This window comes from Molothrus aeneus, unplaced genomic scaffold (genome assembly GCF_037042795.1).
Source record: "Molothrus aeneus isolate 106 unplaced genomic scaffold, BPBGC_Maene_1.0 scaffold_35, whole genome shotgun sequence".
In the NCBI taxonomy this organism is placed as follows: Eukaryota; Metazoa; Chordata; class Aves; order Passeriformes; family Icteridae; genus Molothrus; species Molothrus aeneus.
Window position 1 is genome coordinate 1,773,072 of NW_027099016.1, and position 26,500 is coordinate 1,799,571.

The 26,500-nt window shown below is 51.9% G+C and overlaps 1 protein-coding gene across 1 annotated transcript in view; it reads left to right on the forward strand.

Moving 5' to 3' along the window:
• The first annotated feature begins 11,460 nt into the window (after nt 1–11,460).
• Nucleotides 11,461–26,500, forward strand: part of LOC136570619 (zinc finger protein 850-like) — a 67,703-nt gene continuing 52,663 nt past the window's right edge. Inside the window, exons 1-3 of the mRNA XM_066571069.1 lie at nt 11,461–12,871; nt 16,047–16,186; nt 16,858–17,043. Of these exons, the coding sequence (XP_066427166.1) occupies nt 11,976–12,871; nt 16,047–16,186; nt 16,858–17,043 (1,222 nt within the window). The 5' untranslated portion in view covers nt 11,461–11,975. The remainder of the gene's footprint in view (nt 12,872–16,046; nt 16,187–16,857; nt 17,044–26,500) is intronic.

Sequence of the window (26,500 nt, forward strand, 5' to 3'; positions counted from 1 at the left end):
AGCAGAAAACGAGAAAACTGATGGGAATTCCTTTGCTGCTGCTGCTGCTGCCGCAAAGACACTGACAGGAACTTTCCTTCAGCCTCCCAGGCTGGCCCTTGACTGCCACATGCAGAGCTCACAACTTGCTGCACAATTCCAAACACCAAAGGTTCCTTTCCCACTCACCGAAGGAGGAGCTGCTCGGAATCCAGACAGGAGGTGCCCTGCAATGGGAGAGGGAACATGAACCAGATGCTGTTAGGAGAAAAACTGCCAGTGCTGGGAAATGCCACGGAGCAAGGCAACCCCGAGAGAGCATTTTGCTTTCACTGCATCCCTCCAGGAGCCACAGTCCCTTCCCACAGCAAGCAAGAGAACAAGCACAAAACACTGGGCTGGGTCAGTTCTTGGCTGGAGCAGCAAAGGGAGGCAGTTCCAGGCTCTGCTGGCACAGACTCCCTGCTTGAGGGAACAGAACCCCCCAGGGCTCATTGCAGATGCTGTGCACGCCCCGCTGGCTGCAGACACCGCCTTTTTCAGCTGCAGCTGCTGGCAGGAGCTCTCCCAAAGCAATGGTGTCTTCATGGCCATTTGGTTCCAAAGTCAACTCAGCTCCAGAGGAAGAACAGAAAGCACACAGTAAGCCCAAAGCCACAGATGCTGCACCGAGGGAAAACCTCGACTTACGTGCCAAGTGGGTTAAAAAATACCCCGAATAAGCCACAGAGTACAGAGTGCAAACTGCAGCAGCCACGTGCTGGATCATTTTGGCTGCGCTGCACACGCCTGCAGCCTGTAGCCCTGCAAGCACAGAAGGACAGGGCTGGGCTGGCTGCTGAGAATGCCTCGGGCAGGAGGATCCTCCGGCAGCGAGCCCAGAGCCACTCTGGGCACTGAGGCCTCCGTGTCCCACAGCAACGGGAACACCACGGCGACGTGGCGCTGTTCCTGTGACATCCCAGCAGCAGCTCACGCAGAAACTGCCTGGAAGGTACTCCTGTGTCACAAAGGAGCACAAAGAACCCTCCCAGGGCACAGCCCATGGCCTAAAGGATGCAAGAGGAACTCGGAAAATGCAGCAAACAAGGACACCCCATAGCCCAGCCTGAACACTGAGGAGAACAAGGACAGCAAAAGCAAAGGAAACGTGACCTTTAGTCACTGATACTCCTGACTAAAAGCAGCAAGCCTTGTTCCATCTGGGATCTTTGTTCTAGTTCTAAAAACAAGCAAGGTCCTCCACTCTAAATACACAGAAGGCAGGAACTGGGGAGGAGGTGGGATTAGGAAGGAGGAGGAGGAGGAGGGAGAGAGGAAAAGGGGGAGCAGGAAGAGGAGGAGCAGGAGCAGGAACAGCAGGAACAGGAGGTTCCAGTGCCCCCTGTGGCCGCAGCCACGGGACCATCGCCCCCACCTCGTCCTGCAGGTGAGCGGGGAGGGGGAGCTCGTCCCAAATCTATCGGGGGGTCCCCGAGAGGGTTTTTTATTGGGGTGTGTTTGGAGCTCGCAGATTGTGGAATTGACCCCAAATATCATCTGGTGTCTCTGGGAGGTTTTGTTTTCTCTGTGTGTGTAGGTTTGGATCTTGCAGGAGCCCAAAGCTGAGCCCCTTGGGGGATCTTTGGGGGCCCACTTGGCCATTGCCCAGTATGGGCAGGGGAGGACATTGGTCCTGGGGACCCCTGGGAGAGCAGAGGAGGGGAACCCCTGGGACCCCCAGAGTGGGGAGAGCAGAGAGGGGCAATCCCAGAGCTGGGGGACCCCGGCAGACTGGAAAGGGGGGGAGCCTGGAGAGGAGGGACCCCTGGGATCCCTGGGATCTCAAAGTAGAATATCAGGGGAGAAGAGCCCCCATGGACCCCCAAAAGCCCCTGAATCATCCCTGAGCAGGACGCTGGAGAATGGAGAACCCCTGGAACCATTGGACCCCCATGATCCTAAGGAAAGGAAACCTCTGGAACCCCAAAAGTGGAGAGATCAGCAATAGGGAACTGCTGGGAGAGTTTTTTGGGGCTGAATCTTGACATTGTGGGGATTTTCATGGACAGAAGACTCCTGCTGACTTCTAGAGATGGACCTGGCCAGGAGGAGCCTCTACTCCAAGGCGCTCCCACCTTGGTTTCCCCAAACCTGTCATTCCCAAGCTGTGGCTGGACGGAGGAGGAGGAAAAGCCCCAGAGATTCCGCACGAGGAGGGGCTGCAAACCCAGCCCAGGGAGCTGCAGGGAGGAAAGAGCCCCCCTGAGCCAGGAAGGCAGCCGGAGATCCAGCCAGAGCTCAGAGCTGGTGGAGAAGCCTCATGGCAGGGAGAAGCCCCACAAATGCTTGGAATGTGGGAAGGGTTTCAGCTACAGGTCCACCCTGATGGAACACCTGAACATCCACCCTGGGGAGAGGCCCTGGGAGTGTGGGGAATGTGGGAAGAGCTTCAGTGGGACCTCCGACCTCAGCAAGCACCACAAGACCCACACTGGGGAATGGCCCTAGGAGTGCTTGGAATGTCAGAAGAGCTTCAAGTGGGATTCAGAGATGATCACTCACCAGCACTTCCACACCAGGGAGAGGCCCTGCGAGTGTCCCGAGTGTGGGAAGGGCTTCGTGCGCTGCTGCAGCTCCATCCCCGATGGGAGGATCCGTGCTGGATGATCCCCAGTGATCCCCGTTGGGCAGAGCCCTGGTGACCCCTATTCTGGGTGATCCGTGTTGGGTGGGGGGAAGGTGTTGGAGAGATTTCTTTCCCTTCTCCTTGTGCTGCTGTGATTTGGTTGGTAATAAATTCCCTCCCTGTGTCCTGGCCAGGTCTGTTGTGCCCGTGCGGGATTTGCTGAGGGATCTCTCCCGGTCCTTGTACTGAACCACGTCATTGTCAAAGTGCATGAACAGTTGCCGGTTGTAGATGAACCTTACCTGTCCCCTGTTCCTGTACCAATAAACCCAGTTTGCTGAGATCATACCCAGACCCATCCTGCCGACTTTGTCAGCTTTATAAAGCAGCCGTGAGCTCCGGGCTCCTGAGTGCCGGACGCTCCAAGGGCCTCGGCAGCGCCAGGACGCTCCAGACTGGGACAGCCAGGCAGGGCAGGAGGAATCACTGCCCCTTTCCCCTCCCTGCTGCTCCATCTCCCAGCCCAGCATCGCTGCAGGACAGCCTCACTGCCAACGCCATCCTGCCAGGGATGGACTGGGGGGATCTCCTTCCCCTTCCCTCTGGCATGGAGGCAAATCCCATCTTCTCCTTGTCCACCCTCCTTCTTCTCCTCATTCTGTCCTACATCCATCTATGTTCCTTTCCCATCTCCTTCCTCCCTTGTTCCTGCCTTTTCCTTTTCCCTTCTCCCTGTCTCTTCCTCACCTTGTCCTTCCTCCCTCACACACTGAGCTGCGGACAGAGACCAGGGAGAACAAATCCCTGCCACAGAACCTCGTGGAAGAGGCCATTTGGAACGGCTCCACCGCGCAGGAATCCAATGGGGAGGAAAAGCCCCAGAGATCCCACACGAGGAGGGGCTACCAACCCAGCCTGGGGAGCTGTGAGGAGGTAAAAGCTTCCCTGTGCCGGGAAGGGTGTGAGGAATGTGAGAAGAGCTTCAGGCAGAGCTCAGCCTATTCCTGGTGCCTCCAAAAATGGCGGTGCCAGATGCAGAGATCCATGGGGTAGCAGAGATCCCCCTGCAGATCCATGGGGATGCAGAGATCCCCCTGCAGCCCCCAGAGCAGCCACGCTGGAGCACGGGGATGCCTGAGAGGAGGCTGTGACCCCGTGGCCAGAGGGGCCCCGCTGGAGCAGCCTGTCCTGGCAGGACTGACCCCGGGGCACAGTGACCCACGCTGCAGCACTTGGAGGGGGGCTGTGCCCCGTGGGATGGACTCAGCTTGGAGAAGTTCCTGGAGAAGTCTCCGGTGGGAGAGAGCCCAGGGTGCAGCAGGGGAACGACTCCTGTCCCTGAGCAGAGGGAGAAGCCCCGGGGCATGAAGTGAGCACGGCCCCATTCCCTGTCTCCGGCACTGCCGGGGTAGGAGGTGCAGCTGGAAGGAGGGAGGCGTGGGGGAAGGCTGGATTTAAGGCTCTTCACTTACTTCTCATTATCCTGCTCTGAGTTTTTGGAGTTCTCTGTCAGAAATCTCTCCCCTCGCCCACTCATCCACAGGGTTGGGGCAGTTTTCCCTTTTTGGGGGAAATCAAAGCGATTCCTTGATGCTCCTAATTAGGGGTAGCAGTAGTGAGGCTCCGGGACTTCTCGCTGACCGGAGCCACAGAAGCCGCAGTGCTTCGGGAAAGCCATGGCGGGAGGTGCGGAGAAGTTTGTTTGTGTTTTCAGCTCAATCCCCCTCGGGCCCGGGCCCGTTCCAGGGCTGTTCCTCATCTCCCGCTCTGCCCTCACGCAGCCCGGGGGGCCTTGAGAGCGCGGGGCGAGGCTGTGCCGTGTGCAGAGCCCGCCCCCGGCTGCGATTGGGCGACGGTGCCGTCAGTCGTGGTTCTGGCGCGCTGATTGGTGGGAGCGGGGCGGGGCAGGGCCCCGGTGGCGGCCTGAGGGCGGCCGTGGCTCGGCAGCGGCGCCATTGGCGGAGCGTCGGTGCGGGCCCGGGAGCGGCGGCAGCGGCCGGAGCGCGGTGAGGTGGCGGCGGCGGCGGAGCTGGGAGGCGGCCGCAGCGCAGGTGGGAGGCGCGCTGGGTTGTGCGGGGGCTCGGGGCTCGCTGCGGGCCTCGGGGGCGGCAGGGGGCTCAGGCGGGTTCGTTGTGCCGTGTCCGGCGCGTGTTGCCGCTGGCGTGAGGGCGCTGCGGGAGCGGCTGCCCGCGGTCTCCTTGCGGCCGCTGCCTCGGCAGGAGCCGCTGCCGGAGCAGCGCTGGCTCGGCCCGGTTGCTGTGGCTGGGACAGAGGCGGCTGCCCCGTGCCCGGGGCTGTGCGGGGAAATTGACGTGGCCGGAGGTTTCTGTGCCCCGAGGAGACAGAGGAGTCCTGTACAAGTGACTTTATTGCTGAGCAGAGGGAGAGGCCGTGGCGCATTTCCCATGCGCTCTCTGCCATTGTAGTTCGCAGCCTCCTTTTTATCTTCATTTTCCTGGCCGATTCTCTCTCTCCCTTTGCCCACTGGCTGAGGTATTTGGACGGTTCAGACTTCCCGATCCGCCAACTGCATGTCCTCGTTAATGTGCACCCCCACTTTTGTAGAACAGCCGATATTCCTGGCTCTGTTAAGTCTTTGTTCTTTTTCTCAAAGTTCATGAATTTAGAGGAATTTTGAGCAGCAGTCCGAGTCAGTTTGTTCTATTTTCTGAAACTGATGGTTTTTCCCATTACTTCCTTCTCTACAAGTCCCTGGCCCTATCTCCACGCAGATTGACTCATTGACTCTGGTTTTTTCTTACTGAGTCTTCTTTGGTTTTGGAATTATTCTGAGTGCCCCTCATTCCCTGTCCTTCTCTAGGCATTCCTGGATCAGGAGGCCTGGCTGCCACCTGCATCCCCTCGCTCACCTGCTGAATGAGCTGCATCCACAACATTCTCCATTTGCTGTTTCCTTTTGCAGCTGTACCAATTTCTGTTGCAGAGTCAGATATGCTCACCATGGGCTCTGCCTTTAGCTGTGCAAATTCCATCTGTGCAAGCGGGCAGAGGGAATCAGCCCAATTCCTGTCCCGGGTAGGAAGACCCAGGTACATTGTCCAGGCTTTGCCCCAGCAGGGTTAATTTGCATTTCTAAAGCTCCTCTCCGGGCTACCTGGAATGAAGCTTCTCTTCCAGAGCAGCCATGCAGCCCACCCCACCCCCCCCAGAATCTGCTTTTTAGTTGTTGTTGTTTTTGGTGGGTTTTGTTTGTTTTTTATTTATTTGTTTGGTTGGTTTTTTGTTTTGTTATGGTTTTAGGTGGGGGGAGGGTTTTTTGTTTGTTTTTTAAACAATATTTAAACAAACTATTAACTGTTTCTGAGTTAAACGGTCCCCTTTAAAGCAGTTCTAGGTGAACGTTGAAAAACCCATAGCAAAACTTGATTCTCACACTTCTGTCCCAAACCTACCTAACCATATAAAGTAGGATTATTTTGAAAAACGATTCTCATGTTGTATTCTTGTCACTGAAACTGCGGGGGAAGCAAAAACCCTCCAACAATATCTTTAGTGTTAGAGAGTCAAGGCATTACTTGGTTTTGGCAAAGATATGCAGCACACATCATTCCATCCACACATAGCCCGAGTGTGCAGAGAAGATCATTCCATGACACGTGAGATTTATTAGTTTTTTCCTAAACTTTCTACAGTCAGAACCAATCTAAATCCATTGGTTTAATGTTCATTGCTTCCAAGTGGTGTAGTTTTTAGTATTTGGTTTCCTATTAGATCCAGATTCCTTCCCCTTTGGAGTTAATTAGCTCCACACTCCTGGATTTCCTTCTCAGCCTTTTCCAGACCAGGTGTCTCCAGCTGTGCCAGGGGCAGTGTCTGGGGTAGCTGTTGGTTGCTGTTTGCTGCTGGGCGTTGATGTTTTGTTGCTGGTCGTTATCTCTGTGGGTGTCTTTTGGGCTATTCCCAGTCTGTGGAGATGTTGAACTCATCTCTGTTGAGTGGTGTAACATCCTTTAAATAAAACCTTTAAAATTCCTTTCCCCAAGGCAGAGACAAACGAGCCTGAGAGAAAGAAGATTTAAAAGAACCAAAATGGGTACATTTTGCAGCAATGCAGTCGCAGTCAGCCCAGAGTGTGGGTGTGAGTGAGCCCCAGAGTGGAATTGTGCCGTGGTGCTCCCCAGCAGCTGTGGCAGTGCAGGCCCAGCCAGCGCTGAAGCTGCAGCAGTGGCAGCAAGGCTTGGCCGCAGTGGCTGGAGGTGCCAGAGGAGGGTGGCCAGGATTTCCGAGGGTTTGAGCAGAGGATCTGTGGGCAGGCCCAGGGGCTTGGCCTGCTGTGGAGCCCTGGCTGCTGCTGCGTTGCCTTCAGGGCAGGCTCAGTGGGGGCTCCCATGGTCCTGCTGCAGGCGGGAAGTGCAAATCTCCGGGGCTTCAGAGCCCCTGAGGCCAGGCTGAGGGGTCCCCCCGTGTTCAGCTGTGCTGGCGGCTGTTTCTGGCCTCAGGGACACTTGGCATGGGCCCCTTGGCCACCAGTGGTGCTGCTTTGCACTCCTTAGGCAGGAGCCGATGTCCTGGCTGGGTGTTGGCAACAGCAAAGTCCCAGGGCAGGCTCTGTGCCAGCCCAGCTTCCTGGGGGAGAGATTTCACAAGAGACAGGATTCTGGCCACGGACTGCTTGAAACATACGTCCCTTATCTCCACCCTGCACTAGGTGGAGAGTTACCAGGGTAAGGAATTCCAGACATCAATTCCAAGGGAGATAATTGAATATCTGCCCTGGGTTTGGTTCTTCTTCTTGCCATAGCCAATGGCAAAAGCTGTACCCACGGCATCTTGGTTTTTATCACCAGCTTCCATAGGTGTTTCTTTATTTCTCCTGACCTGAGCTCAGGGGATGCCAGGGGTTATGGAGGTCCCATTGTATTCCTAAAGCTGCCATAACCCCCTGAAGGATCTTTCGAGTAAAATTAGTTCTTCTTTCTGACTCTATTGCTTCCACAATCCCTTCTCTATGAATTAATTATTTCAGAAATACCCTAATAAGTGATGCAGTGATTGCATCAGTCAGATTGAAGCAGTCAGAATTGCTTTTGCCCCTCTGTTATGTGCCATGGTGTCATCAGAAGATATTGAAGCCTTCCTGCCCAGGGCATTTCAGTGCCAGGCTCTTACAAGCACCCAGAGCTCCGCGGGTTGAGCTGAGCATGGGGCGGTGACCTGCGCTTTGACTGATTCCCCTTCCTTAATAACAGCCTGTCTTGTAGCTCTTTTCCCTTCTGCTGCCCTCTCAGAGCCATCCACAAACACATTTTCTCCCTCAGTCCAGGGATTGTCTCATCAATCTCTCCCAGCCTGGGTCTGGAGCTCTGTCCCTTGAATGCAGTCCTGGGTTTCTTGCCAGCCCCTCTCCAGGCTGTTCAAACAGGAGCTGGGTTAAACCCTTGCCCTGTCCTCAGTTCTGAATCCTCCTGTGCCACTGAACAAGTTTCATACTGTAATAACCGAGCCCTGCTCATCCATTTAGAGGCTCTTTTGGTTGTCAGAGCTTTAACTTGATGCCAGACTTGAACTCTAGGAGATCCTCCTGTTGTCATCAGTTTTCAGGCCTCAGTTCCCATGTGAGCTGTGTCTGCACAATTCTGCAGACATTGAGGCCACTCTGGCCACTGGGTTAAACATTTTAACACAAGAATTCTTCGGCACGGCCCTGTTTAACATCCACCTATAATTAAAATTCTTTCTCCCTATCTAGGAAGGCCAGGGCAGGAGCCTCAGTTAATCTGCTTTTTAACACTTGAAAATTCTGTGATTCCTCCTTGTGTCCATCCATCCAGTTTCTTGACTGGAGTGTTGTAGGGAGAGATCCCTGGCTCCAAAGCCCTGCCTTTAAGAGAGAGTCAGTAATAAGCTGTAAGCCCTTCCTTCCCTCTCTTGGAATAGGGTATTGATTTAAATCAATACAAGCAACCTCTTGTCCTTGTTGCTTCAAAGTAATTTGGTGAGGCTCCATATCTAATTTTCCCTCTTTCCCTGGACTGTCCACATTTCTGGGTTCACTTCCGCATAGGCCTTGCCAGACATTTGACACATAAGTACAACATCATAAGCCTCTGTATCAACTTTTACAATATAAAAATCCAGCCACCAAATTCCTTCCCAGTAAATTGCAATCACAGTAGGAAGAAAAAGAAATTAATTTATTTCAAGCGTATCCCCTACATCTCCTAGTAGTGGTTGATGAAATCATACCTGCTCATCTTTCCCACTTATTCCCTTAATAATTAAACCATGCCTTTCCTATTTTGCCCATTAGGTCTAAGATTCAGAGTGGATTGAGAGGCCCCTGTGTCCATCAGGAGAGGCCTCCTCTCAATGCCAACCCACCCTGAATGTTCTCAAGGGCTCCAGTGTGGAGGGTCCCTGGTGTGATGGGAGCTGTGACAGCCCTGCCAATCCATGTCCATCAAGGGGTGGACTTGCTGGTCCTGAGGGTGCTGCTGTCTGTGCTTGCAGTGTCCTTGTGCCCTGCAGCTGGAGCCCTGATTCCTTGCCAGGGGCTGTTTGGGTGGGCTGTCCCCTGCCGAGGAGGGCAATGCCTCTGCCGGGTGCTTGTGGCCGAGCCCGTGCCCTGGGTGCTGGGGCCCCCTTGGGCCCTGGGGTTGATCCCTCAGGGGCTGTAGGAGCTCTGCCCTGGCCTTTGCCTTCAGCTTGGCCTTTTGCTGCTCCCTTCTTGCATTCACCTGCTGGGCCTTTGTGCCCAAGTGCTGCAGGGCCTTCTTCTGCCCCTCCTGCAGCCCCCCTCAGTGCCTGTGGGTGCTCATCCTCTGAGAGCTGCTGAGCTTTCTGCAAAATCATTCGTTTCTGTGGTGATCCCAACAAAAGAAAAGAAAAGAAAATCTCGATCCTTCCCTTATAATGCACATTTCCCAGGTGTTCCTTGCTCCTCGTCCCTGTGCTCAGGGTGCCCTCCCCAGCCCGTATCCCAGAGCCGCTCCCTGTCCTGCCGCAGTGTCCAAAGGCGCCCCCCGGCGGGCAGGGCCGGCAGCTCCACGGGGCCGGGCAGCGGCCGGGGCGTCCCGCAGCCTCCTGGGGGCCGGGGGCCACTGCCGGCCCTGCCCGGGGCTGGTGGGGTCAGGCAGCGCCCGGCGCTGAGCCCCGGCTGCCCCACAGCCCCGGCCCGGCCCCGCAGCTCCCCCCAGGCCCCCAGCCCGTGCTCCCGGTCCCGCACCTCTGCGCCCGGTGCTGCCGCTGCCCCCCACAGAGAAACCCCCTGAAACCCTGACCTCCTTGTTTTCCTCTCCGGGAAACCGGGGATACAAATGATCAGCCGGCAAATGTTGAGGATAAGACTCTGCTGAAAAACATCCAAATTCTGAGTATTTTTCTCTTCCTCCCCTTTTCTTTTTCTCACCACATAGATTCCTCCTGCTGCTTCCTGCCTTAACCGTATTCCTGCACACTCCCCTTCACCCAGTCTCTTCCCAGCACACCAACGCCATCCATCCCCTGTTGTCCAAATCCCTTCTCCACTTCTCTTATTGCCCCCCTGGGTGTCCAAGTCCTTAATTGCCTCTGAGGGAGTGTGCAATCTACCTCAACCTTCTCCCAAGGGACCCTTCAGAGATATTTTGGGATCATCATCCCTTTGGCACAGGACCCCTTCCTGGCTTTCCCTTTTCTGTCTCCATGGGTGCCCTGCCATGCTCACTCCCCAAAGATCCCAGTGCACTCACTGATGAGATTTTCAGTGCTCTCTCCCTGCTGACTCTTCACAGCCCCCCCGATGTGTCACTCGTCTGTCTCCTGGTCACTCTCAGGTACCCAATCAGTCCCCGGTGCTGCCGCCCCCAAGGGGGCCGATCACCCAAACTGGGTGAGGCACCTTCAGCTGCACTCACTGCCCGCTGCCCCAGACGGTGGAAGGAATTCCGGACGAGTCCCAAGGTGTGTGGAAAAATTGACATCACCAGAGGATTCTGTCCACAAAGCAGACAGAGGAGTCCTGTAAAAGTAATTTCATTCCTAAAGAAAGGGAGAGGCCATGGGACATTTCCTACAGGGTCTCTCCAGTTGGTGGAGGACACAGCTTCCTGTTCATCCTAATTTTCCCAGCTGCATCTCCCTCTTCCTTTCCTCATTGGGTGGTGTACTTGAGAGGAAGAGACTTCCCAATCCACTTACATATCCCCTTGATATGCTCCCTACTTTTGTGTAGCAACCGATATTCATGACTCCGTGAAGTCTTTGTTGTTCTTCTTCTCGAAGTTCATGAATGTGGCAGGACCTTGGCTGAGCAGCAGTCTGTGTCATCAGTCAACAACATTTTCTTAAACTGATGGCTTCTCCTGTCGCTTCCTTACGTACAAGTTCCTGGCTCTATCTCTCAGCAGATTCACAGCATCTGATTGTAAAGACACTTTCCTCTTCTTCCTTTCATGGGGATCCCGCGTTTGTGGGACATCCCCCCTGGAGCAGGGTGTCCCCGCCTTGCTGCAGCCCCAGCCCTCAGGCAGCGCTCAGCCAATCAGAGCACGCGGCTCTGATGACTCAGCAGTTGCCAGGCAGACCCGCAGCTCTCAGCGTTCCCCACCTGCGCTCAGCGCCCCCCTCGGCCCCAGCGCCCCCCTCGAGCGGAATTTGGGGAGGTGGGAGTGGGGCAGCGCCAAGGCCGGGCCCCCCCGCGCTGTCCTGGCGGGAGCGGCTGCAGTGGGGACCGAGTGCGGGCGGGAGCGGCCGGGAGCCCAGCGCTGCCCCCGCCCGACCTGCCCCAGCTCCATCCCTGCCCCTGCCGTGGGATGCTGTGGGTTTGGGGGCAAGAGGGAGCCGGCAGCGGGTGCTGGGCCTGGGGCAGGAGGAGAAGGGAAGGAGAAGCAGGGTTGAGGAACAAAATGGTGAAACCCTGGACGTGGGAGGAAAAGGTGGGATTGTGCAGGAGAAGGAGGAATAGCAGGAGGAAGAAGAGTGTGAGGAAGAGCAGGAACAGAGGAGGAGGAGGAGGAGCAGAAAGAGGCGGCACCACACGGTTCTACTCTTCCCTGTATCTGCAGCCTCCCCCCCAGCCCCAGGAGCTTTGTCCGTATGCAGCAGGTGACCAGGGGAGGGGGAATCCATGATTTTCACAGAGGCTGAATCTTGGGGTTTCTGAGCTTTACTGGGCAAATGTTGGTGCTTTTGTTTTTTGTGAGGGCTGAATCTCTGTATTTTGAAGGAGGTTTTTGCTGAATATTGACGTTGGGGAAGTTTTTGATCTGCATCTTGATGTTTAGAGGATTTTTGTGCTGAATCATGGTATTTTGGAGGTTCTTTCAGACACAAGATGCCCAATGACTTTCCCAGATGAACTTGGGCATGGAGGTTTTCCCAGTCCAAGCTGCTCTCCTCTTGATTTTTTTCTGCAAACCAGGATTTTTAATTCTCAGGGTGTGGCCTGATGGAGGAGGAGGAAAAGCCCCGAATGTACCTCATGAAGAGGGGCTGCAAACCCTGCCCAGGGAGTTCTGGGGAGGAAAGAGCCCCCATGAGCCAGGAATGCATCCTGGGATCCAGCCAGAGCTTGGAGCTGGTGGAGAAGCCTCATGGCAGGGAGAAGCCACACAGGTGCTTGGAATGTGGGAAATGTTTCAGCTGGAGCTCCAGCCTGAGGCAGCACCAGGTGATCCACACTGGGGAGAGGCCCTTTGAGTGTGAGGAATGTGGGAGGAGTTTCAGCCACAACTCCATCATGATGCAACACCAGGTGATCCACACTGGGGAAAAGCCCTTTGAGTGTGGGGAATGTGGGAAGAGCTTCAGGCAGAGGGGCCAACTGATACGACACCAGGTGATCCACACTGGGGAAAAGCCCTATGAGTGTGGGGAGTGTGGGATGAGCTTCAGGCAGAAGGGCCACCTGACGGAACACCAGAAGATCCACACTGGGGAAAAGCCCTTTGAGTGTGGGGAGTGTGGGATAAGCTTCAGAGGAAGCTCAGCCCTGATTCGGCACCAGGTCATCCACACGGGGGAACGGCCCTACACCTGCTTGGAATGTGGGAAGAGCTATGGGTGGAACTCTGACCTGAGAAAACACCAGCGCACCCACTCTGGGGAGAGGCCCTACGAGTGTCCTGAGTGTGGGAAGAGGTTTCACAGGAGCTCCAATCTCCTCAAACATGAGCGGATTCACACAGAGGAGAGGCCCTTCCGCTGCCCCGACTGCGGGAAGGGCTTTAAGGAAAACGCCAAACTCACCATCCACTGGCGCATCCACACTGGAGAGAGGCCCTGCGAGTGTCCTGAGTGTGGGAAGAGCTTCTCACAGAGCTCTCACTTGACAGAACACCAACGGAGGCGCCACTAAGGGAAGTCCTGTGAGTGCCCCACGTGAGGGAAGAGCTTTGTGCGCTGCTCCAGCTCTGTCCCCCATGAGACGATCTACATTGGATGATCCTCAGTGAGCGTTGTTGGGCAGAGCCCTGGTGATCCATGGTCCTGGTGATCCGTGTTGGGAAGACACCTGGCTTGGAGGCTCCGCATCTTCCTGGTTCCCTGTGGGCAGCTAGATAAACCCAGCAGCAGGAGCATCCATTGGGACACAGACCTACAATGGGAATTCCTTGGGGGGGAGGGCAGATTTGTTGACTTTCAACCCCATAAAATCTTTTGCATTCAATCCTATCTTCTGGTGACATCAGGGAGTACTGAATGGTGTTGAAGGTATGTTCAGGGTGGACTATATGATGTTTGTATCCCCAGTCTGTTCTCTTTATGCTGAATAATAAGTTTTGTACCTTTAAGACTTGTCCTGAGAGTGAAGAGGGAGAGAAGAAATGCGGTATTTGTTTTCAGAAACTGCACTCACTCCTCCACATTCCTGCTCCTGCACTGTGTTGTCTGCCATGGACAGACAGCGGGACAGAGCTCTCCTTTGCTTTTAGTTAGTTTTAGCTAACTGAGGTAAAGTAGTTCCCTACTGTGGGTTGTTTTTCCCTTTTCTTTGGACCTGTTTAAACCTGCTCTGGCCTGAACACCAGAAGAGCACGGGCAGCTCACACCTGTGCCCCACCAGGCCAGGCCTGGGCCGCGGCATTTCCAGCACCAGAGGGACTGATAAGGGACTGAGTGAGCTGAGCTACAGCCCACAGAGGGACTTGGTGAGTTTGTCTCTCTTTTAGAGCAGCAAGAGGTTTTATTGTTTAATATTGTTTAGGTTTTATTGTGTAATAAACAGTTTTTTCCACTTTTCTCCAAAGAGGTATTTTATTTTTCCTGAACCAGCTGGGGGACACATGGACATGGAGGGGGACATAGCCATTCATGGGGATGTGGGTGGACACAGGCATGGATGGAGATGTGGGGAACAATGACAGGGATGGAAACATGGTGGGGAGACAGCCGTGGGTGAGGACATGGTGGGACATGGCCAGTGACATGTGGGGACATGGCCATGGCTGGTGCCATGGGGGGAACTTGCAGGGGATGTGGGGGATGCTGGGTTTGAGGGAGTTGAGGGTTCCTGGGAGGGATTTGGGGCTTGCTGAGGCCTTTGGGGACCCCAGGCCAAGTGGTTCTGGCTGTGCTGGGAGACCCTGGGGGAGGTTCTGGGGCAGCTGCTCAAGGACCCCCTGAACTGGAGCCCCAGCCGGGCATTGGGCTCCTGGAAGGGGATGAACATCTTTGTCCCCAGGAAGAAAATCCCAGCACCCCCAGGGTGTCAGGGGCAGCTGAGAGGCCACAACAGGAGGGGAAAGCCAGACAGAGCTGTCACACTCTTAAACTACACCCCAGAAGTCCCAAAACTGAGGGATTGCTCCCAGGAAAAAGCAGCCAGGAGATGCATGAATTGAGGGAAAGGGGGGATGTGACCCCCCAGACTGAGCAGGAGGGACCTGCATCCCCCAAAACCAAATAGGGACGAGAGGTGGAGCTGAAGGCACGATGGGAAAGGGGTGGGAGTGCAGGGTAAAAGAGGATTCAGAGTAGGAGAGGGATGGGATCCCCAGATTGAGTTGGGAGGGGTCCTTGGGTTGGGGGAACAATAGGAGAGGGGAGGGAAAGTTGGGGATGGGATAGAAAAAGGGTGGTTCCGTGGGGATCCCACTGTGTCCCCATCGCTTGATCCCTGGAGTGATTGCCTGGGGCTCTGGAGGGGAATGGATCTGCACTGGGTGGATTCCCAAGTCCCCTGCCCATCCCTGGGGGGCTCATGGGGGTTTCCCTGGTTCCCTCCACCCAAATGCTGCAGCCATGGGAGAGAGAAGGGTGTGAAAGGAGGATCTGGATTGGGCACAGAGGAGGAGCAATAGGAAGAGGAGGGAGAGAAGAAGCGGAGGATGGGCAAAGGAAGAGCAGGAAGAAGAATAGAAAGAGGAGGAGCCGCAGCAGAACCACGCCATTTTCCCACTCGCCCGCTGAGTCTGCAGCTCCCCTGGCCCTGGCAGCACCTATCCCCCCAGATCTCACAGGTGAGTGGGGAGGGGGAACTCACCCCAAATCCATTGGAGGATCTCTGGGAGGGTTTGTTTCAGGGGAGGGGATGTTTGGATCTTGCAGGGCCCCAAGGGTGAGACACAGATGCCCCTTTGGAGAACTGTGGAAGGTTCCTGTGGCAAACTGTCTGTACTGGCTGGGGCAGTGGTACCAGTTGGGGGGGACATTGGTGTTGGGACTCTGATTGGCATCAGAGTGGGGAGAGCAACGAAGGCCAATCCTGGAGCTGGGGGATCCTGTCAGCCTGGAGGGGTGGGGGAGGCTGGAGATGAGCAGGGTCTGGGCCCATCCAACTGTGAACAGGGCGGTTGCTTTTTGAGCTGGACTTGGGAAGCAGGACCAAGGGCCTCACCTGTTGTTTTTCCCCCAAGCCAGGATTTGTCAATCCCAGTCTTTGTCTGGATGGAGCTGGAGGAGGCTGCGAGGAAAAGGAAGATGGCCTGGGACACTGAGGCAGGCAAGGAGGAAGTCACTGCCCCTTTCCCCCTCTCCTCTGTTTCATGTCTCAGCCCAACATTTCCTCTGGCTGCAGGACAACCCCGCTACCAATGCCGTCCTGCCAAGGATGAACTGGGGGGATCTCCTTCCCCTTCCCTCTGGCACAGAGGCAAATCCCATCCTGTCCTTGTCCACAGCTCCTTCCCCTTCTCATTCTGTCCTTCTTCCTTCCTCATTCCTTCCTCTTCTTTTCTTTCCTTTCCTTCCCCAGGCACTGAGCTGCAGACGGAGACCAGGGAGAGCAAATCCCTGCTGCAGAACCTCATGGAAAAGGCCGTTTTGAGCAGCTCCATGGCATGGGAATCCAATGGGGAGGATAAGCCCTGGAGATCCCACACAAGGAGGGGTTGCAAACCCAGCCCTGGCAGCTGTGAGGAGGAAAGATGCCCCCTGTGTCCAGAAGGCAGCCAGAGATTGATTCAGAACTCAGAGGTGGTGGAGACAACTCGTGGCTGGCAGAAACCCCACAAGTGCTTGGAATGTGGGAAGGGCTTCAGCCGGAGCTCTGGAGCTCAGATGTGATCTGGCTCCAGGTGATCCACATGGGGAAACGGCCCTACAAGTGTGGGGAGTGTGGGAAGGGCTTTGGGTGGAGCTCCAACCTCATCAATCACTGCAAGATCCACACTGGGGAGAGAACCTATGAGTGTCCTGAGTGTAGGAAGTGGTTTCTGAGTGACCACTGATGAGTGGTTTCTCATCGTAATGAGTCAAGGGATCAGCTGGAAATGTATTTGCGATAATTGAAAACTGTGGATGAGTCAAGGGGCCAGCTGGGAGTATAACTGAGATAGTAGAAGATTACATATTTTAGTTAAGATTTTAAAATTAGTTAAGAAGGTATGTTAGCTAAGCAAAAATCACATAGGTTAGTGAAAGAGTAACAAATATATTAGAAAGTAAAGTCGGAGTGACAGGGATAGATGTAGCAATTGTGGAGGAGCAGAGACCATAGAAATATCTTGCCTTAAGAATAATCAGTTTGGAGAGGCTTGGACCATGACCAGCAGATCAAAAAGTCCTGCAAACTCGCCATGGGTGAAGAGTTTACCATGAGGAAGAGAGCTTTCTTCTTCACATACGCCCACTCCCTTATTTCAAAATCCCACAGACCCAATTAAGGCAGCGCAATTGCACAGACATATTAGGTATTCAGCTGATTATAATACAAAGTGGGCAGATAATGATTATGTATTGTGCATCCTTAGAAACTGCTTGGATATGTAAAACCTTTTCTGTATAGAGAGCAGGAGTCCGCAACTCCTTGCACATCCATTTGGAAATGATTCCTTATATGTCCAGCACTGCGATAAAATACCCTTCTTTTCAACTTTAATTAGTTGAAGAGTTGTCTGTCTGTGCTTCAGTACATCAGCAGATTCACACTGAGGAGAGGCCCTTCCACTGCCCCGACTGCGGGAAGGGCTTCAGGCGCAACTCCACCCTCGTCACCCACAGGCACATCCACACTGGGGAGAGGCCCAATGAGTGTCCTGTGTGTGGGAAGAGATTCTCCAGAAGCTCTCACTTGGGCCAACGCAAATGGAGGCACCATTAAGGGAAGCCCTGCCAGTGTCCCCCATCCGGGTGTCACCCCCTTTTTTCTGCCCTCAGAGCTCCTGAGCCAGTGGCAGCTGCAGCCCCTTCCCGTGGCCTTGCACCTGACTGGGACCTCCTGTGATTGCGCAGGGAGGATTGGGGCTGTGACTGAGCAGGGAGGGTGGGGGCCAGGGAGCACTGGGTGCTGTGGGTCTGCCCAGCAACTGGTGAGTCATCAGAACTGCTCTCTCTGATTGGCTGATTCTTGTTCATTGCATTCTCTTGTTGCCTGTGGAGAGGCCTGGGAGTTGAGAGAAGGAATGGGAGAGATCCCACCCCGAGCACTGCCACAGGGAGAACAGACCCAGCCTGGGCACAGGGAGTGAATTTATTACCGACCAAATCACATCAGGACAAAGAGAAGGGAAAGGAATCTCTCCAACATCTTCCCCCCACCTAGGGGGGTTAATGATGATGGAGAGATGGGGACATCTGAGTTTAGATCAGAAGCCAATTTTATTGAGTATGCCAGGGATTTATATGGGGTTTTACTTGTATGGTAGTTATATAGGGCTCCATTTTTTGTAACAATTTCCCCTTGGTTACACATTCTTCAGGACATCAGGTCACCTGGTAACATTATCTTATCACTAAGTTTCACATCTTGTTTCTTGGTCCCCTCTTGCCCAGGGAGCCTTAATCTGTGTCTGTCCCTCCCACAGTTTCTGCTCAACCAGGCCTAAGATATCAGGCCCCTTCATCAGTTCCACTGTACTTTTTGTTTTATTCCCCATACCTCCCCCTATCCATTCAAACAAAAATACACTCTTAAGTGACTTGTCTATTAATTTTTTCACACACTGTAAAATACAAGGAATAACCATAACAATACATAATACAATGCCTAATACATAGAAGCCTATTTTAACTAAATTTTTTATCCATCCACCAAGTCTCCAATCCCCCAGAAGTTTTCCTAGCCCTGTAAACCCTGATACCACTGGGTAATCTTAACCATTTTCCCAAGGGCATAAGTCTGTTAGAGGTTAAACAGGCGCTGGTGTGGTGGTGAGGTCCTGTTCACAAGGGTTCTCCGCCAATGTTGGTGTTCAAGGTGAATCTTCAGGTGATGCACTCAAAGATTCTTAAAAACGGCTTCACATTCTTTGCTGGAATCCACTCGGGACCATTCTCTGTGGAGACACAAGCAAAACCTCTACCCCAGGTGGCCTAAGGATAAGGCCCCAATATCTTACCAGATTCTGGATCCTTCACTTCTGCAGGGGTTTCTTTCCTTTTGTTGCAATTGTGAATCATGATTAAAATGTCAAACAATCGGTGGGTTGGGCTCCATCAAAGAACAATTCAAAAAGTTGATCACATAAAGGGCTTTCTGCAGTCTCTTGGCAGGGTTCCATCTCTGACCCCCCTTTCTGTTGTACCAAGAGATGTTTGAGGGAGCCATGAGCCTGTGACAGATTGGCCTGTTGGGGAATGAGCAATACCTGTTTTGTGCATAATTCCCCAGAAGGCAAAAGAGTTAGCAACTCAACGGGAAATATAAACTGGGCCATTGTCTTTACTTCAGATGTATACCAAGAGTGGCAAAAGCAGCAGTGAAGTGTCTAGAGACATCGTAAGCTGTTTTCCCTGAATGGGCAGATGCAAAAAGAGCACCAGAAAAGGTATCAATAGAGGAATGAATGTATTTTAAATGACCAAATTCAGTAAAAATGGGTAACGTCTGATGCCAGACTTGAAGGCTCTGAAGCCCTCTGGGATTAATACTTCCTACAATAGAGAGAAAACAGCACCATTGGCAGCCAGGACAAACAGCAATAATTCTTGAAGCTTGGGCTTTACTAATGCCAAAGTGCCAAATCAAAGTGACACCATTTTGGTGAAATAACAAATGGATCAATTTAGGCTGTTCTATCTTATTAGGCAGAACAGATTGTTGTACAGACAGTTAAAAGGCCAGCTTGCCTGTTCCCTTCAGCTAAAAATCTGGGACGGTCTGTATGTGAACAAATATGCATAACAAAGTAAGGAAATGTTCAATTTTCTAAGGAAAAAACAAGGAGCTGCAACCAATAAAATTGTTGTGAATTTTCAACTCTTTCTAAACTGATGCTTTGGCTCTCATCACTATTCCTGCAACATAAGCTGAATCTGTAAGCAGATTAAAAGGAACAGAAAATTTTTGAAAAGCTCTGACAACAGCAGCAAGTTCAACAATTGGGGGGGACCACTCAGATATGGATAAATCTGCTCTCCATTAGACCCACTAGAAGAGGGGTCTCTCCATACTACCACAGATTTCTGAGAGTGACCAGAACCATCTGTGAATACTGTTAAGGCTTGAAGTGGAACCTCACTCCTCTTGGGTTTCTCTGTCAATTGAAAAAAAAAAAAAAGCTTTAAAAAAGCTTTTAAAAGCTGTTAAAACAACTCATGTTTTGGAGGACGTATTGAGATTTGTCCACTGAATTCAGGAAAGGCCATCTGAAGAGCCTTGATCCCTGAACTATCCAATTCAAATAAAAGGTGGTTAAAGGTAGGAAAAGAGTGGAAAATTCCCCTCCTGCAAGAGAAACGAGTCTCTGTCAAGCCTTAACAACCAGTTGGGCCATCATTTCATGTTGGGTACTGATGGTTTTAGTCATTTGGTGTGGTAAGTAAATCCATTCAGTGATAAACAAAGAGTCTGGTGCATTGGGGTCCCATTGAAACATCAAGGTATGGGGCTGTTTTGCTGGATGCAAGATTATTAAAAAGAAAAGCAGCTCAGGTGCCCAGTGTGCAGCTTGTTGGTTTATTATGACATCAGCTGGGCATTGCAGCGCCTGCTGAACTTGAAATGTAAGTTGTCTAGGTGATAAAAGGTCTGAATCTTCTTTTAGTCATTCAAACAAAGGACTTTTAGCTTTGTATTTGAATTCCCTAACAAGGAGTGCACCCAGTTGATTGTTCCCAAACATTTCTGTGCATCATGTAAGGTGCAAATATTTGTCTGAATTTGAAGAGCTTGGGGAGAAATTGAAGAGACTCCAATGCACCACCCCAAATACCTCCACGAAGGATGTTTTTGTACCTTTTGGGAGCTATGCAAAGCCCTGCCTGATTTACAGCTTTGGTGACAAGGGCTAACTAAGGCTTTCTCCATGACTTCCTGTTGTTCAGCTGTTACAAAAATATCATCCATAGAATGGTGCAAAAGAACATTAGGCATTTGTTGATGAACAGAATTGAGGACCTAGCAATATACCACTGGCAAATAGTACAGCTGTTTTTCATGCCCTTAGGTAAAACTATCCAGTGATATCGCTCTAAGGGTGCCTGCATGTTTGTGCTTGGAACTGAAAAGGAAAATTTAGGACCATCATCAGGATGTAAAGGAATATCAAAAAACCAATCTTTTAAATCAGTAACAGTCAAGTGCCAATTTTTGGGAATCATGGTAGGAGATGGGAGACCTGGCTGTAAGGCCTCTGTGTCCTCCATAGCTGCATTATTTTTCAAAGATCATGGAGTAAGCGCCATTTGCCAGTTTGTTTTTTGATAACAAACATGTGAGAATTCCAAGGACGGTTAGAAAGGACAAAATGCTCTTTCTGGAGTTGTTGTTGGAGCAACTCTGTTAATACACAAAGTTTTTGCAATGGTAGGGGCCATTGATCCACCCAAACCATTTTCCCTGTTTTCCAGGTTAGTTTTAAAGTGTCGCTCTCCAACGGCCCCCTTTAAAAAGCTGATTGAATCCTAAAGCCCCATTGGGAGAGAACATCCCCCACCACGGTACCATTGGTACTGGTAATACAAACAGTATGATTGAGCACGGTGTCCCTCGGGCCCTTTGATCTGTATCCAGTGGTGGGTTTGACAGCTGCGGCTGCTTCCTCCAATGCCTGAAAGTGCCTGGAGCACTTTAGCAAGGGACCACTGTGAGGGCCATTTGTCTTGAGAGATAACTAACTTCAACCCCTGTGTCTATGAGGCTGTCAAGTGTTATCTTTTGCCCTTTTAATGTCAGAGTACACCAGCATGTGGGGTATTGTTCTAGTATAGGTTGTACCCAACATATTTGGGGTGTTCCAGTAGACCCAAATCCCCTTTTTCATATTACGTCTGTAAAAGGTATGCTCATGGTTTGGGGCAATAAAATCAGTTGAGCTATTCAAGTTCCTTGGGGAACAGTGAAAGGCAGTTGGAATGTCCAGGCCATGATCATAATCTTATTATCAGAGTCTAAAACCCCAAGGAGAACAAAAAGTCCCATCAAAGAGATGGATGACCAACCTAAAAACAATGCATGCATACGCTGCCTGGATGGTCCTAAAACTCCTGTGGGAAGCAAATGAACTGATGACTTAAGTAACGTTAATGTGATGGAGGTTGCCAACCCAGACAGGTTCATCTGTCAACCATATCAAGGCTACAACTGGACATTCATTGCCCTGCATCACAGTGGCCCCTATTAAAAATCCGTATTTTGACACCCCATTGAGATAAACAATGTCATCCCCACAAACTTTGAGGAGCATCGGCAACATAGGGTCTGATGTTAGCTTGTTGGCCATCAGGATGCTTCACATTAATTACAATGGCTGACAGGCCACCTGTTGTAGCACCACCCAACCCCAGAAGTCCAAAACTTGCATGAGTGAGAGGCCATGATTGAGGCCAGCAAAGTCACAAGAGAATTGTGACATCTGCTCCAGTGTCAATCAAGGCTGTTAATGATACGGTTCCTGGATCACATCCACTGGCAGTGAGGATGCATGTCTTTTCTGGATGGTTCTGTACTGCCCTGAGCCCTCAGCCCACTGGCCCTGATGCTCTGCTCCGCCCCTGTTTTCCCCTGTATTTAAACCCAGACCTTCCACTGTTCTTTTTGTCTTTGTCTCTGGCCCCCTTTGTGCGTGGCTGGAATAAATCTCCTTCTCTGGCGTCCGTACAAAGACCCTTCCCATTTCTTTGTCGTTGGTGACTCTACGAGAGAAGTGTGTGCTGCAGTGATTGTGTGTGTGTGTGCCTGTGCCACCGAGCGGCTTCATTACTGGAGACACTTCTGGAAGGTCACGGCTCCGCTGCCTCTCGCTCCACCACCAATGGGCTTGCGGCTTGCAACAGCTGGCAGCCTGAACAGGGACCTGTTCGGAGCATTCCTGGAGGTGGCTTCAGTAGCTTTTTTGCTACTGAAGTTAAGCCATGTTCGGAGCAGCCAATTCCCAGAGGAGACTCCTAAGTTTTATTGGGGGAATCAGACAGGCGACCGGCAATCTTCTTGAGGCGAGAAGATCGGTTGAAGCTGACGGACAACCTGGAGAGGTTTTGTTGACCCACTGTCATGTGAGTACTATATTTGGGGGTCACCCTTTTTTGTCTTTCCTTTGCCTTCTTTTCCTCTTGGATGTTAGGAGGAAGTGTGGGGATGGGAGCCAAACTGATCCACCCACACAGGGAAGTTTATACCCAAGTTAAAGGAATCCTTGTTGGAGAAAATTTTCATTTTTCAAAGGGAGATTTAAAATGTTTTATTCATTGATTGTTCACGTATTTTCCTGATGTTATGAGGGAATTCATTCTAATGAGTTCTGGGACCATATAGGGAAAAGGTTCTATGTTCTTTGAGTTAAAGGGGATCTTTCAGTGGGGAAATTTTATCCTTTGGCCTTATTGTTACGTCTGTAGAAAATGCTGGGAAACATTCGGGACCCCAGTTTAACACCCCTTCTCCCTGTTCCTCCCCTCACATCCCTAAACCCTCTTCCCTGCCTCAGGGAGGATCGGGAGATGGATCCTGCAGCAGGCACAGGGTTGCTACCATCACCCTGACATCTCCCAGTGTCCTCTGTCCCCTCTCCAGGGCAGCACTGGCCATGCTGCCTTGGGCTCTCTCCTAACCCTCTTACCAATGCCCACATACCCAGTTCTACTACCCCCAGCTGTTCTCCCAGATGGTGCCAGGAATGTGGCCAGCCCCACCATCTTGTCTTCTCCCTCTCCAAGTTTTTCTGCCCTTTCTCCACAAAATGGTGCTGACCCCACAAAGGCGATGGCCATTTTGTCACCTCCCTGTTCTGCCAAAAACAACGCCTCTGACCCTCCTCCCACTTTCTCTATTCCTGTAATCGCGCCCTGCCCCTCCCTTCTGTGTCAGGAAGTGTGTCCATGTTGGGACTTCCCCTCTCTATTGGGAATCCCTCCCCATTGTGCACTCCCCATCCCTACACCCTCTTCTCTTGACTCCTCTCCTGATGGTCCCTCCCATTCCCATTCCCACAACACTGGAGTCAGAAGTGGTGATGACAGTGACCAGAAGGAGCCCATATTGGCTTCCACAGCCGCCCACAAACAGGCAGATTCTGGCTGCCCCAAGAGGCTCCATGCAGTCATCAAGTGCCCTCCATCCTCCTCGGAGGATGAGAGTAGGGATTCCGCAGACTTGGATTCCAGTCCTGAGTCTGAGGATCACTGGGCCAAGCTGCAGAGGGAAGCCACTGGGAGGGCTCAGAGCTCACCAAAAAGATTGTGGGCTTGCCAATTATATGTAAACACAGCAGAAGGGTGACTGCAATCAATTCCTGGGAGCCGATCCCATATGGGGAATTGAAGGAGCTCTGCAAAGTGGCTAAGGAATATGGTTGGGGGTTGCATTTCTTCAAAAACTTTCTGGAAGCCACCTTCTCTGACCGTGTCTTGGTCGTGCATGAAAATAAAAATATCATGAATTGCCTACTCTCCCCATGTCACAATCCATCCTTACGAACGGGTTTCGTGATTGTTCGTGGATTTGATCTCAGGGTGCAAAAAACCGACACGGGAGAGGGGGGTTTGCAGTGATAATCAAAACAAATGCACCTCTATTGAATAACCAAATGCATTGGGGAGGAATTGGGGAAAAAAGGGAAAAATAAGGAAAAGAGGGAGGAAGAGAAAGGAAGGTATATAGCTACCAAACATAGAACAGCCAAGTCCTTTGATGTCCAGCCAATGGAGTTCACCAGGTCACGTCTGGGGAGATCTTGAAATCTCTCGCTAACTCAGAGGTTTTTATTATGATAACTCTATTGAAAATTGTGAGGGAGGGGGGGAAACAGATACAATAAGGAATAGATGTAACAGGTAGTCCATGTTCTCAGCAGTAAACAAGAGCCATTGTCTTCTTGGTCCAGCGGTCACAACCTGCAGGCAAACATCTCGCTTTGGTCAGCTTGCCTCCCCCACACACCTGCCCCGGGCTGGGGGTTTCAGTCCCAGTCCTTGGAAGGAGCAGAGGGGCCTTTTCACATGGGGGTTTCATGTCTCACTCCTTGATGGAGAGGCTCCTTACATCTCAGTCTGTCTGTCACGGTGGTTGTAAAACAGGTGAGGGTCTTCTGTGGGGGACCACCCAAGACTCAGGAGAAGTCCAGCCAGGCTGAGAGGTGGAACAGCTTCCAAGGCTATTGCTGCAAAAAGGCAAGATGCCCCCTTCTTCTTTCATTGGGCTCAGTGTAGCATACAGCAAACAACACCTGTGAACAATAGCTTAGCACTGTGCTCAGGTCTCGGAGCCGTTGGCACGTAACTTTCTCCAACAGGGCCAGAAACTTCAGACAAGGGTCTTTTCTTCAGTGGTCCCCAATGACGATCGTGAGGCAGATGAGAGAAACTTTGGACAGAGACTCACACCCCGGTCGAGTACATGCTGTGGGAGAGGCAGTAAAAAAGGCATCTCAAATCACTGGCGGACACATATTCAAAAGATGCCAACAAACCAAATTTAACCCTTGAACAAATGGCAGGAGAAGGTGACTTCCAGAAGCCACAAGACCAAGCAAAGGATTTACAAGAAGCTGCACTTGGTGACATCACCACTGCTGCAAAGACATCCCTGCTCCTCACTCTCAATGACACCCTACATACACAGAGCTTCACTAACATTAAACAAGGGCAAGTGAAATTTTCATGAAATTTGTAGACAGACTTAAAGTTGCACTTGAGTGACAAATAGAAGGCCCAGAGGCCAAGAAGGAAGTGCTAAATAAAATGGCCTTGGCAAAGGCAAACAATGACTGCAAAACAATATTAAGAGCTCTCCCCTTGGACCCAGAACCTACAATCAACCAGATGGACGAGGCCTGCACCAAATTATCTTCCACTGAACACACTGTTGCAAGGGCAATCTCTAAGGGAGAGGGCCTTTTTAACATCCCAAGACGCTGCAAAATGTTTTAATTGTGGGGAACTGGGCCTTTTTTTTGAAGGACTGTCCAGAATACAAAATGCCTAAAGACCAGCAGCCACCAAAGGGGTGCCATTCATCACACTGTATGGATTGCAACAGACATTCTAACAACTGTTCTCAGTTTTGTTATCACCAGTAACCTCACCACCACCAGCACCATTATCAGCCAAAAACCTTCCAACAGACTGCAGGGTGGCCCCGTGTGAAGACAGCAAATGGAAAGCTGTTTCACTGTACCCTCCCCACTATTCTGGAGGTCCAATACGTGGGAAATTCCCGTGGAGCTCTTCATACTCCGAACAACAGACCAGAGTCACCAAGGCTTTCCAGCAAGTTCAGGTCAGGACCTGACACCAACTGGTGAGTGCTTTGTCTATACAATTTGATGACTCTGCTTTCTATCGTATTCCCACCAGAAAATATGGACCCCTAGAGGGCCTGAGGGATGTGCTGGTAATAGGTAATTGTATTCATGGACCAAATGAAATACATATTATAGTGGAAGTACAAACTGTTGGGCCAACTGACGAAATCACAGTCACTTTCTGCTGCACAAAACCACCACACTTCCTGCACAGAGACACTGTGATCGCCCAAGCCTTTTTATTGCCCTTAAGCATAGACAATATCCCAGAGCACCCAATGGCATTCTGGGTTGAAATCATGGGCCAAGACAAGCCCCTTATAAAGTGCAGTCAGTTGAATAAAGGTAATAACATCCACCTACAAGGGATGCTGGACACAGGGGACAACGTTACTATCATTACACAACCTCAATGGCCCCTGAACCAGGAGCTGACTCCTGTCACTGGAGTCATCTCAGTGATCGGAGGAGCCGCCATCTCCATGAGGAGCGAGCGTATTATCACAACAGAGGGACTGGAGGGCCAAACTGCCACCATCAGGCCATTTGTAGTCAGGGCACCCACCACCCTGTGGGCCAGGGACCTGTTGTCCCAGTGGGGAGCTTGACTTGATATTCCACCTCTGTCCCGGGATTTCTATTTGGGGCCACTGCAGAGTGCACCACCCCACAATCACCTGGAAGACTGACACCCCACCGTGGGTGGATCAGTGGCCACTCTCAACAGAGAAATTACATATCCTCGAGCTTCTTGTGGAGGAGCAGCTCTCCAAGGGCCACATCGTACCTTCCAACAGCCCTTGGAACTGCCCTGTCTTTGTTCTTAAAACACCTGGCAAGGACAGGTGGACAC